The sequence below is a fragment of the Cebus imitator genome, unplaced genomic scaffold (assembly GCF_001604975.1).
Source record: "Cebus imitator isolate Cc_AM_T3 unplaced genomic scaffold, Cebus_imitator-1.0 Scaffold319, whole genome shotgun sequence".
NCBI lineage: Eukaryota > Metazoa > Chordata > Mammalia > Primates > Cebidae > Cebus > Cebus imitator.
Window position 1 is genome coordinate 752,808 of NW_016107634.1, and position 13,007 is coordinate 765,814.

The window sequence follows — 13,007 nt, forward strand, 5'->3', positions numbered from 1 at the left end:
GACTACAGGCTCATGCCACCACACCCAGCTAATTATTTTTTGTACAGATAGTGTCTCCCTGTGTTGTCCAGGCTTGTCTTGAGCTCCTAGACTCAAGTGATTCATCTGCTCAGCCTTCTAAAATGCAATTACAGGTATTAGCCACTGCACCTGGCCTGTCCTAAGACTTTTATCATCCATGGATGATAATTGTTTTACTTTGATTCTTCTCAAAAAGTAGTTTATGGTCAGCTACAGTTTAAAAGTTACTTCTTTAGGGAAGTTCATGGAAAGGACTCTGGTGGGTGCTCTTGAATGCAGGTTTCTGGTAAGTTTGGAGGCTGTGTCATTTAACTAGAGAGAAAATTGCCAGGTCTTTCATGGAAGAGCTGATATGTTTATGAGGACTGCTGGCCCAATCTTGGATAGAATAAAGGTTAATTATATGGGACTGAACTAATATGTAAGTGAAATAATTTTTTATGTCTTTTTTTGTTTGAAACATTACTGATACTTGTTTGTTTTGTTTTTCAGAGTCAAGAAAACTTTTTTCTTTTCCCTTTTTTGGGGGGGTAAGTTCTGCCCTGTTGCCCAGGCTGGAGTGCAGAGACATGATCTCAGTTCACAGAAACCTCAACTACCCAGGTTCAAGCCATCCTTCCACCTCAGCCTCCTGAGTAGCTGGACTACAGGTATGCACCACCACACTGAGCTAATTTTTTGTATTATTTGCAGAGATGAGGTCTCACTGTGTTTCCCTGGCTGGTCTTGAACTCCTAGGTTCAAGCTACTCTCCCACCTCAACCTCCCAAAGTACTGGGATTACAGGCATGAGTCACGGCATCCAGCTGAAAACCTTTTTGAGTCATTTATAGCTTTTAACAATTGAGTATACTCATGGATAACATTTCTCTCTACCTGACTTCTCTAGGATTTGGAAACTATTTGAGTATCCTTAATTTATGGTGGTAGAGTTATTTGCATAGGTTCAATAAGAATCTGTTTTGATTTTTGTTTTGTAACAGGACCCAAGTGGAGACACTGGGTATTTTACCAAGGCATTGACTGGAATGGCATACTTTCAGGTATGAGAAGACTACTTTGAGGAATTGAGATTGACTTTATAGAGTTCATTGCCCTTTGGAAAAACTGGCATGGTGGTATGTGCCTGTAGTCCCACCGACTCAGGAGGCTGAAGTGGGAGGATTGCCTGAGCTGGGGAGGTTGAGGCTGCAGTAAGCCATGATCCTGCAGCCATGATCTAGTCTCAGTGACACAGTGCGACCCTGTCTCATCAATAACAATAACAACAACAAACACCACAGACCAAAGTACCGATATAGTTGATCTTTATTTACGGATTCTGTATTTGAAAAGGTGCCTATTTGCTAATATTTATTTGTAACCCTAAAATTAGACTCATGGTGTTCTTATGGTCCATATTTTGGACCTGCACAGAATAGTGAAAAATTGGAATCTCCCAGTATGCCCCACTGTACCCAAAATTTGAGTTATCCCGGTGAGGTCAAACAAGACCAAGTTCTGCCTTCTTGTTCTGGCTGTCATGCCGTAAAACGAATGTCATTTTGGTGGTCAATTTAGTGCTAACCATAGCATTAAATTCATTTTTGTGCTGCTTTGTTCAGTCATGAATTAGTAATAGTGCTGTTGGCCATAAGTTCAACAGTAATGAATCACCAGTATATATTTAACAAGGTGTCTTTAAACAGAAACACACATAAAACCAGCTGATTTGCTTTTATTTTGTTTCCGCATATTTATTAGTTGATACAAGTTAACCATAGATTGATACATTTGTTTCTTTATATGTACTGATTGGTTGACGACTTTGTCTTGAGCAGAGTCTCCCAGGAACCTAACCCCTAATTTTCCTATGAGCAATGGTACAGTATTTGTTAATTTAGCGTCTGTGGTGATTTTATAGAACAGATCTACTGCAAATAACTAGAATAGGCTGTACAGCCAAGTGAGTCAGACAAGAGGGAGTATGAGCAGCAAAATTCTATTTGCATCATGCTCAAGACCAGGCAAATCTGATCTATGGGAGCCAGAAAGGCAACGACCTCTGGAGGTGCACTGACTGGCACACAGCATGAGTCAGCTCTTTGGGTTGATGGAAATGTTCTCTCTCTCCACCTGAGGGTTGCAAAATAAGATGGAATGTGAGATGTGGTTTTATTTTACCACAAGTGGGGCCAGGAGTGGCGGCTCACACCTGTAATCCCAGCACTTTGGGAGTCCGAGGCAGGAGGTTCATTTGAGCCCAGGAGCTCGAAACCAGCTTGGGCAATATAATGAGATTCCGTCTCTACTAAAAATTAAAAAATCAGCCAGGCATGGTGGTTTTATTTTATGACTGCCCAGCTCTTGCAATCTTTGAGTTTGCTAGTGGCATTGCTCCCCTATGGCCACTTGGTGGCAGTGTTGGAGAAGTGACCAAGCAGCTGAAATTGAAGTTTCCGTCCTTTCTAGTTCACCTAAAGGGCTGTTTCGTTTCTGGCTGTGTCCTCCGTCCTGCTTTAGGGATCTTCTTGCCTCCACCAACCTCTCTTGTGACACGGTGCCAACAATGGCCTACGGGGAGCGCCCTACAGGGGTGGGAGGAAAAATTGTGGCATGGCAGTGTCAATCCTTGAGCCTGTCTATCCCTGTGGCCTCTCTGACCCTCCCGCAGACCCTCCACAGCATTCCACACCTGACCCCTTTCTCTGTTCCTCTCCTGCCCTCCGAGCCCCGCTCCTTGGGCACTGGGTGTGCCCTTAGGCTGTCAAATTCCACACCCCGAGCCTGATCTTCCATCACTGGGAGAAGGTCACCTGCAGGGAAATTCAGACATGCAAAGCATATGATCTAAGGGCATACAATTGATGTTTCTAGAAGTAAAACCTGATTATCAACAGGAAATGAAAAGTGCTTCATCCTTTTCCAGTCAGCTGTTAACAAGAATGAATTCACTCCACACTGGAGGACTGGGGGGATTTTCAAGATCTCTTATTAAGAAGTAAGAGCCAACTGCAGAGAAGCCTGCATAATAAAACAATGACCGAACTTCCTTCTCTCTCCATGTGTTTGTATATGATTATATGAGCATAAAGGAAGTATGGGAAGGTACGTACCAGGCTGTTATCACCGTGTACTTGGGATGGGTTGGTCATGAGGGGATAAACAATGAAAAAAACCCTTCACTGCTAAATGACTCATGCTAACAGCAACATGTATAGCATTTTAATCTCATTTATTTAATTGTATGTTAGATGTATATCTCCGTATAGCTATGTGTGTACACACATAGACACAAAGACATATATACCTATGTATAAATTAAAGCTTTTTTTTCCCTATATATTTTCTGCCTTTTATGCCTAGACCTCGGTCACACCAAAATTATAGAAGTATTTTATCTCTACTTTCTCTGGATATCTGTTGGAAATAGATGCTCGGTGCCACAAAGAAAAATTAGCTCCAAGACAAAGAATCTTTCAGCAATGCCGTTTTTACTTCCTGGGCTGCAGGAAGGTTACTCTCACTAGCCATCTAGCCAAAAAACAAAGGAAAACAGACAAATTTATCCCTTCTGCATTTGGGGTCATCCTTACTGCTGTGTCTGATCTCCGTTGGCTGGAGCCGGACCTCCAGTCTGGCTCACAATCTGAACTAAAACCTGATTGGCTAACAAAACTTTTCTAAACAGGTAAAAGCAATGGAGAGCTGGGACATGCCTGTGAGCACGTCCAGCACAGATATCTTGGCTAAAGAACAAGGACATAGAATATACTACGTGCCTGTAAGCACGGCATGTCTAACAGCTACATAGGACAGGGATTAACACAGTTATTAGCACACTTATTCTTTAACAAGAAAGGAAACTTTAAAAAGGAATTTTGTACTTCCCACAATAGTTTTGTATTTTACACCAATATCTTTAGTCCATCTGAAGCTTTTTTTTCATCTAAGTTGTTTGGTAGGGGTTTAATATAATACAGTTTTATTTTCAAATTTTCTGCAATCTTTAAAGAAGCTGTAGTGTATTAGCAGACTCTACACAGTGGCAAGTTAGTACGAGTGTAAATTCAGCATGTAATAGTGAAGCCGAGGGGTGGAGAGGGTGGAGCTGAAGATCTCCTGAGGTCAGCAGAGGTGGAGAAGGACCAATGCCATGTGCTTCTGGCTGCTCATACCTGTGGCTCTTCCTGTTGTCCTGGGGACTTTGGCCATTTCTGAATTTGCCAAGATGGGAAGAGATCTGTTTCCAAGGGTAGCCTGCTTTCTAGGTTTTCAGAGTCCTCCCCACCCCTCTCAGAAACCTCAAGGAAGAGAGACATGTCTCTTTGGCTTCAGGCAGAATGGTTCCATTCAGGACCTCTGTCAGGGAGTATTCTCTATCCATAAGCAATCTGCCGCCAATTGAAGCCAAGGCACCTGTGCCGTCCGCTTTCAAGCTCATTTCCTACCCCGGGTGGACTTCTCAGAGATGGGCAGCAGCTCTCCTTCTCCCCTCCTTCTGCTTGACTCTATCCCAGTGCTCAGAGTTCTCATTACCAATTGATTTCACATTCCTTTTTTTATTTTTAATTTTAAATTTTTAAATTTTTAGTTTTTTTAATTATTTTTTTAAAGAGATGGGGTCTCACTATGTTGCCCAGGCTGGAGTGCAGTGGCTATTCACAGGCGAGATCCCACTACTGATCAGCACGGGACTTTTGACCTCCTCTGTTTCCGACCTGGGCCGGTTCACCCCTCCTTAGGCAACCTGGTGGTCCCCCGCTCCCGGGAGGTCACTATATTGATGCCGAACTTAGGGTGGACACTTGATCAGCATAGCGCACTACAGCCTCAACCTCCCAGGCTCCTGTGAACCTCCTGCCTCAGCCTCCTGAGTAGCTGGGACTGCAGGTGTACGCCACCATAACCAACTAATTTTTAATTTTGTATAGAGATGGGCTTTCTGCTTTGTTGCCCAGGCTGGTCTTGAACACCTGGGCTCAAGCGATCCTCCCACCTCAGCCTCCGGAGTAGCTGGGACTACAGGCACGCACCGCTGTGCCCGGCTTATTTCACATTCCTGAGGCCCATCCTGATTTCCTGGATTTCCTAGGAAGATATTAGATTCTCGCAGATATCTTCTCTCCTCTTTGCTTTATATACACTGAAGAGGCCAGGTGCAGTGGCTCACGCCTGTAATCCCAGCACTTTGGGAGGCTGAGGTGAGAGGACAGCTTGAGCCCAGGTGTTCAAGACCAGCCTGGGCAACAAAGCAGAAGGCCCATCTCTATACAAAACTAAAAATTAGCTGGTCATGGTGGTGTACACCTGCAGTCCCAGCTACTCAGGAGGCTGAGGCGGGAGGTTCACAGGAGCCTGGGAGGTTGAGGCTGCAGTGAAGCATGGTCACACCACTCCAGCCTGGGTGATTGATAGAGCGAGACCCTGTCTAAAAATGGATAAATAAATAAGAAATAGAAATTAAGTAAATTTCACATCGCTGGGAAATTTCTATTATACTGAACACTGTTAGAACAGAAAGACTTAAACAAAGGAAGGCCAGAGGGTGGTAAAAGTTTACTCCCATTCCAGACTGGAATAGAGTGATAGAAGACATTAAAATAAAAAGAAAATCCTCAACAGATGGTAGATAGTCAAGAGCGCTGAGGAGCGAAATAGATACATCTGCAGAACTTATTAAAACAACGTCAGAGATGAAATGGCCAGGGTTCCATGGTTTGTTATATTATCCAAAAAAAAAACTGCCCAAGAGGAATGAGATGGTCTGAAAAATGCAAATCTGACTGAGTAATCACAAATGGTTTCAGTAAGGATGGCAAGGGGGCTGTACTTGGAGAACTCAGCGTGTTGGTTGGGAAAGGGCTGAGATGGGCACCTGAATGGACAAGTACAAAAGAGAGGATGCAGAGACCACTAGAGGGCAGCATACACCTTGGAGAGTCATTGCTGTCGTTTGGAGCCTCCCAGGCTGTAGCACTTTGTTACAGCAACTTGGGAAACCAATAGAGTATTCATTCCTTCCTGTCCCCTTCACCTAATCCTCACCATTCGGTGAGGGAGACCTTGATGAGCCAACTGCTGTCTACCCCACACACATTCTTTTGCCGACGATTTCACTTGAGAAGACGCAGTCTTCACAGATTGTGTCATGCGTGGGGTCACGATGTGGGACCAGAGATGCCTTTGTACAGCCTGTTCACGTTGGCCTAGGCAGACTTTCCCCAGCTGGAGTGCTGTGGGATCATCACAGTTTGCTGCAGCCTTGACCTCCTGGGTTCAAGCCATCCTTCCGCCTCAGCCTCCCAAGTAGCTGGGACTACTAGCGTGTGTCACCATGCCCAGCTAATTTTTAAAATTTTTTGTAGAGACAGCTTGCTATATTGTCCAGGTTGGTCTCGAACTCCTGACCTCAAACAGTCCTCCCACCTCAATCTCCCAAAGCGCTGCGATTATAGGAATGAGACACCACGCCTGGCCTCATTTCTTTTTTTAAGAGAGTTTTAAGCCTGGAAAGATGTATACACAATGGTGTCCGAAATTTAGCAGGTACTTAAGAGTTATCCCTGTGGATAAACTGAAAAAGTACAGGACATGAAAAAGGAAAATTCAATAGACTAATTTTAATTGAGTAGCCAAATAAAAAGCATGCTGATGAACGGGGCCATGGGAACTTGGAAAATGGATGCTATTTTCATGATGTGGGGGATCTATCAAGTGCCCAATTCTAGATACAATTTATTTTAATAATTGAGATGAAGGTATAGAAAGCACATAGAACAAATTTGTAAATAGATTGACACATGGAAAGGTAGCAAATAATATCAGAAAAATGACTTGTTGGCTAAGGTATCTGATTTTCATTTGGGGAACGTATGACTTCCAGTCATGGAAGTGGCATGAATCTATTACAGACAGGAGAACAAGGATGCCGGTGAAGCTGGAAGGAGAGTCAACTACATTGCTAAGTTCTAAGAAGGAGAAGAAAAGGGAAAGAATTTAGTATTTAAAATGTAAAACAGAAAGGCTGGTAAGAAGTTGTGTGTGCATTTAACAGAGAAGGATATATGAAACAAAGGAGGCTGGAGAAACTCACCACAAGGGATTGTGATGTTATTATTAGAGTGCAGATTAGTTTAACCAAATCATTTAGGGTGCCAATGATCATAATACATATTTTACAAAGGAAAAGCCTAGTTGCTTAAAACAACATACATTTATTACCTGACAGGTCAGGAAGCGGAGCGTGGCTTAGCTGGGTCCTCTGGCGTAGGGGCTCTCACATGGCTCCAGTCAAAGTCTTGGCTGGGTCTGTGGACATCAGAAGGCTCGCCTGGGGAAGTATTTACTTCTGTGTTGACTTCCATGGTTATTAACAGAATTCAGTTGCTCATGGGCTGTTGGACTGAGGGGCTCAGATCCTCACTGGCTGTTGGCTGGACACCTCCTTGCTGCATTGGCCTTGTCACATTGCAGTTCATGGCATGGCAGCTGGCTTCTCTTGGAGCAGGCAAGCAAGAGGGGGAGAGGAAACAAGCTAGTCAGGAACCATAATCTTTTTGACATCTTCTTTCTTTTGCCATATTCTTTCTGTTAGAAGGGAGTCCTTAGGTCTGGCCCAGACTCAAGAGGAGGAATTACACAAGAGTGTGAGCACCAAGAAATGGCATCATTGGATGCCATCTGGGAAACTGCCTACTATATGGGGCATAAGCAGGATTAGACTTTGTCAAAAGCAGAAATGCCTCACAGATAAATGTTTGTATTCCTACATTAAGGAGAATGTACAGATGGTTCCTGACTTATGACTTAGGATTTTCTGACTTTATGATGGTGTGAAAGAGATATGCAGTCAGTACAAGCTGACTTTTGAGTTTCGAATTTTGATCTTTTCCCAGGCTAGCAATATGTGATATGGTACTCTCCTCTGGTGCAAGGGAGCCATAGCTCCTAGACAGTCACACAATCATGACAGTAAATAACTAGTACTGTGTTACCAGGTGATTTTGTCCAACTGTAGGCTAATGTAAGTGTTCTGAGCACATTTAAGGCAGGCTACGCTAAGCTATGATGTTTGGTAGGTTAGATATATTAGATGCATTTTTGACTTATGATATTTTCAATTTATGGTGGGTTTACGTGGATATAATACCACTGTACATTGAGTGCTAGGTTAAAAAATAAGAAAGGTTTTTTAAAATGGGAAGAGCCATCTATGGAAAGAATGTGGTGAAGGGGATAGCAGACTGGAAAAGAAAAACCAAGAACCCAAGAGAAAAATGAGAAAACTATCATATAAAGAAGGTGTGCCCCATAAACTAGAGCTTCTATGTAAGCATTAAAATAATCTCAAAAGCTGGGCGTGGTGACTCATGCCTTAAATCTCAGCACTTTGGGAGACTCAGGGGAGAGGGTCACTTGATCCCAGGAGTTTGAGGCCAGCATGGGCAACAAAGTGAGATCTTGTCTCTGCAAAAAATTAAAAAATTAGCCGGGTGTGGTGGTGCACATCTGTGGTCCAAGCTACTCAGGAGGCTGAGGCGGGAGAACGGCTTGAGCCCAGGAGGTGGAGGCTGCAGTGAACAGAGATTGTGCCACTGCATTCCAGCCTGGTGACAGAGCCAGACTCTGTCTCAAAANAAAAAAAAAAAAAAAAAAAAAAAAAAAAAAACCCAAAAAACAAAAAGCCAAAACAAAATCCAAAAAACAAAAAAACAAAACTCAGAAGACCCCAGGAGACAGGACCAGACAAATGGAAGTTTGTATGATAAACTGCTGTTTTAAAGACAACATAGAGTTCAAAGACAGTTGTTGCCACCCACCAAAAAATACTTGCCAAGGAGACGATACAATACCTAATACCTGAATGTGCCATTGTAAGAAACTTCTAGAGTTAAGGGCTGGTGTGTGTGTGTGTATGTGTGTGTGTGTGTTGTTTTTTGAGGAATCAAAAAGGAGGAAGAAGAATCATAGTGTTGGGGGAATTCCTTTAGAACAGGTCATCTCTTGGCTCATCTAGGAGGTTTGCCTGGTGCTGTGCATGGCTGGGGCTCACCTCTTGGGCCTCTCCTACCCCTCCCTGCCAGGCACCTCTGCTGCAGCCAATCTGGCATCCCCGGCTGTCACCAGAACACCAGCTTCTTGAGAAATCTTACTTCCTTTAGGAGGAGCTTCCCTGACCAGCATGTAAAATAGCATTGATCTTGCCCCATCCTGTTATCCTGCTTTTATTTTTCTTTATAGCAGTTTCCACTTTCTGAATTTAAATGTTTATTTCTTTTTTTATTGCCTGACTCCTCTGAGAAAAAAACTGTATGAATTCAAGGACTGGGCTCATTTCTCTAGGACCTGGAAGAGCATGCCATTGGTGCTTATTGGGCAGGTGAAAGAAAAAATACAGTAAGTGAAGTCCATAAAGAATAGAAGGACCCAACAGATAATGGGGGGAAATGTGAAGAACAATGACAATTTGCTAGAGCTGCACTAATATAAATTTATGTGCATGCGGAATATTTGTACTTTTGTATAATATGTAGTTCATTAAAAAAAAATCCGAGAGATTCAAATGAACTAAGGTCTTTGAAAATGCTTAAGTCCACCGCGCAGCAACTCTCGCGCCCCCTGTCGGCTCGCTGGCTAATTTCTGCGGATTCTCAGCAAGAGGCCGGAGCTCACCCTCACTCTTTTACAAAATGTATTCTTGTCGCTATTTCATTGGCTGTATCTTTTAGACGCCCCTTTCACATTGGTCAAGCCTCCAGTCCATCACTTCCGGACTCAGGCCCTCTATTGGTCCGCAGTAGGCGACTGCCGTCAGCTGGCCGCGCTCAGGCAGGAGGAGTTCCTCGGTGAAGTCACAGACAAGCCCCGACAACCTACCAAAGCGTGGGCGGAGACTTCCCGCGGCCTCTGCCTTTGGAGGGCGGGACAGAGCCGAGAGCGAGACTTCTGATTGGGTCTGTTGGGCTAGGCAGATATCTGATTGGTCAGGCCGCAGCTGGGTCCTGGAGCAGAGCCTAGGAGCCCTAGGGAGTCTCAAAGTTTGTGTCTGGATCGGTAGCGGAAAGTGGGCTTGCGGCGAAGGGATTTTCCTGGGATGAGAGCGGATCTCCTGCCTTCATTTTGGATGCACATCCCGCTTTAGCCCCTGCAGCCTTTGGTCAGGCCCGTGTCCCTGGGGATTCTCAGGTCTCCGAAGACATCGGACGGGAGCGCTTGGCCATTCTCTCTCAGGCAGAGGAGCAGACGTTTGCCTTCCAAGTGCAAAACTACACACACGCGCGCACACACACTCACGCACACGCGGAGAGAGAGAGGAACCTCGCTGTCCGAGGCAGCTCTGCGCGTCCCCTCCTGGGCTCAGCATCCTTGGCCAGCGCGGCCCGCACAGCCATGGAGGTGCTGGAGAGCGGGGAGCAGGGCGTGCTGCAGTGGGACCGCAAGCTGAGCGAGTTGTCAGAGCCCGGGGACGGCGAGGCCCTCATGTACCACACGGTGAGGACCTGGCGGGCGGGGCAGGAGGGCTTTCAAAGCGGGGAAGTGGTGTCGCTGGAGGAGCAGCTGGAGTCCTGGGACCTGGGAAGGCAGGGTTTGGGGCAGGGCATGGCCAGAATCAAGAGGTCCTGGGCGAGGTGTACTTGACTGAGCAGATGAAGGTGGGCAGCAGCTGGGCCCCTTTGCACTTTTCATGAGAGTAATGCCATTTTGTATTCCTTTAATAATTCCTGCTTTTTCCTTGAGCTGAGGCTTTTTCCTATCTGTAATATCATTTACTGTTGCTAACAGTACTGTAATGCCGGAGGAGTGTGTGTTTTGAGAATAACATGCCTCTGCCTAGTTTGCTATTAATTTTTTTTTTTGAGGTTTTAAAAAACTGGACAAAATTAACTAGGATTTCTTTTCCATCTCTCTAGTATTCTTTCTCCCTCACTCCCTTCCACTCTTTCGTATTTATATTTTAAAAAGTACACGTGTGTGTGTGTGTGTGTGTATGTGTGTGTGTGTGTGTGTGTATGTGTGTGTGTGTGTGTGTGTTGAAAGGACTCCCCTAAGGAGAAAGGCGGCTTTATTTGCCTTCTTAAACTGTACGGCCAAGAAATCTGCTTCCTCTCTCTTCAGAGGAAAAACCAGCAGAGGAGTATGGAAAATGTGAGACAGTTGCACATTTAAGAAAGACCCTGGGGAAGGTGGGGCAGCTCACCAGTTGCTTGTTCAGCCTTACGCTAATGCCACAGAGATCTCTTTGGGGATTAAGCTGTCTCAGAGCTCACACATTCCTGTTAAAGTTTTTAATTTCAACGTTGTGGTATTAAGTTTGCAAGAGGAAATTTTGTTTCCTATAGCCAGCACTGATCATAGGACTTGATGACCATCTCTTTGTATCTTATCCATGCAGACGTTTGTAAGGGGGGTGGAGGCAGGGGTGAGGGGGGACACTAATGAGAAAACCACTAGAGGCTTGGCTGCTTCCCCTTCACGGTTTTTTTAATGGGGTCAGTACCAGGATATTTGAAACTTTTGCAAAATGGCCTGCAGACTCCACCTCTTTGGCCTTTGCCTCTGGCTGACGTTATTTTGGGACAAGGAATGAGGACCTCCCTGCTGATTCCCACCAAAGTATTTGTGGTGGCTGAGAGTGGCTTGTTTAAAAAAAAAAAAAAAAAAAAAAGCAGAGTGCAGGGCTGAGAGGGAGTGGTATAGTTCATGCTGGGGCAAAAGCCAGATGTTCAGTGTGCTCTTCTGGGCTTTGCTTGCTGAGCCTGTCCTGAGGACACCATGTGGGCAGCATGGTGGTTGGGGTCCCAGATGTGCCTCCTGTCCTCAGTAAAGAACTTGGAGTCTGTTGGCCCTTAAATATCTTTTGATGATTGGGTGCTCCAGCGGTTTGTAGTGACAGGCTACATGTTATCCATATGCAGAGGGGCAGCCCTTCTTTTGTTCTTAAAGTGTCTTTTACTGTGACAGTGTCTCATCCAGCAGCTGCAGTGCCACAGCTAGGGGTTGCCTTTCAGCTGGTGGGATGAATTACACATAGGCCTCCACCTTGCTGTTATTTGGCCCCATAGCTGGCATTTGTGAGTTCACAGGGAAGGGTGTGAGATGCTAACTGTGACAGTGTCATTCCCTCCAGGAAGAACTGCTTGGACTGGCTCTAACTGACATCTTTATGCTCAGTTTCAGGTAGTAGAGGCTTTACATTTGCTTTGGTATTAACACCCCAGTTTTTCCGTCATTGTGATAAAACAGGAATGTGTGATTATTTTTCTTTTAGTTCTATTTTTTAAAAATGCTTATTATATCCTCCACTTAGGTACACGTCTCTGTTCCATACAGTGCATTCCTATAAAATGCCACTCGTCATTGCTGCAAGTCAGTGCAACAAACTGTGCATATGAATTACTGTTGAAAGAGGTGTCGGTTTAGCAGCTCAGATGATTGGGTTAGATTTCTCTCCAACTAAGGGACGTTTGGTAGAGGTGGGGAGAGAGATAACTTTCCCGTCTGTTTCCTGAACTCTGTTGGATATCCAGGGGCAGAGCTGGTTGTTACTGCCTTTCATCCATAATGTGGCAGCCTGACTCCAGCTGAGTCTTTATGTGGAAAAAGGATGGCCTGATTATGCATTCAGTCCAAGAGATATTTGTTCTTTCCATTAATATTTGCTGAATATATAAAGCACTTGTGCACATGAGTGAACAAAAGCAGACAAAACGTATAAGTAGAACGAGGTGAGGGGGATAGAGAATACAAGGTGGAAGAAAAGCAAAATATGGGATTGAACTGAATGATCAGAGCAAGCTTCCCATAGAAAATGGATCTCAACAGAGATTAGAAGGAGGGAAGAGTCTTAAGCTTAGCAGGATGGAAAACCAGAGCAAAGGCCTGAGGTGGGTGACCATTTTCATGAGCCTGTGTTAATATCATCTTCTGTTTTAGATTATCCATTTTGGTGAGTTATTTGTCTTATAAACTCCAGATACTTCTTTTTTTTTTTTTTTTTTTTTTTT

General features: G+C 44.5%; 1 protein-coding gene across 1 annotated transcript in view; it reads left to right on the top strand.

Annotated features, from left to right (window-relative positions):
- The first annotated feature begins 9,981 nt into the window (after positions 1-9,981).
- Positions 9,982-13,007, top strand: part of CREB3L2 (cAMP responsive element binding protein 3 like 2) — a 135,703-nt gene continuing 132,677 nt past the window's right edge. The window contains exon 1 of the mRNA XM_017504296.2: positions 9,982-10,494. Coding sequence (XP_017359785.1) covers positions 10,393-10,494 — 102 coding nt within the window. The 5' untranslated portion in view covers positions 9,982-10,392. The remainder of the gene's footprint in view (positions 10,495-13,007) is intronic.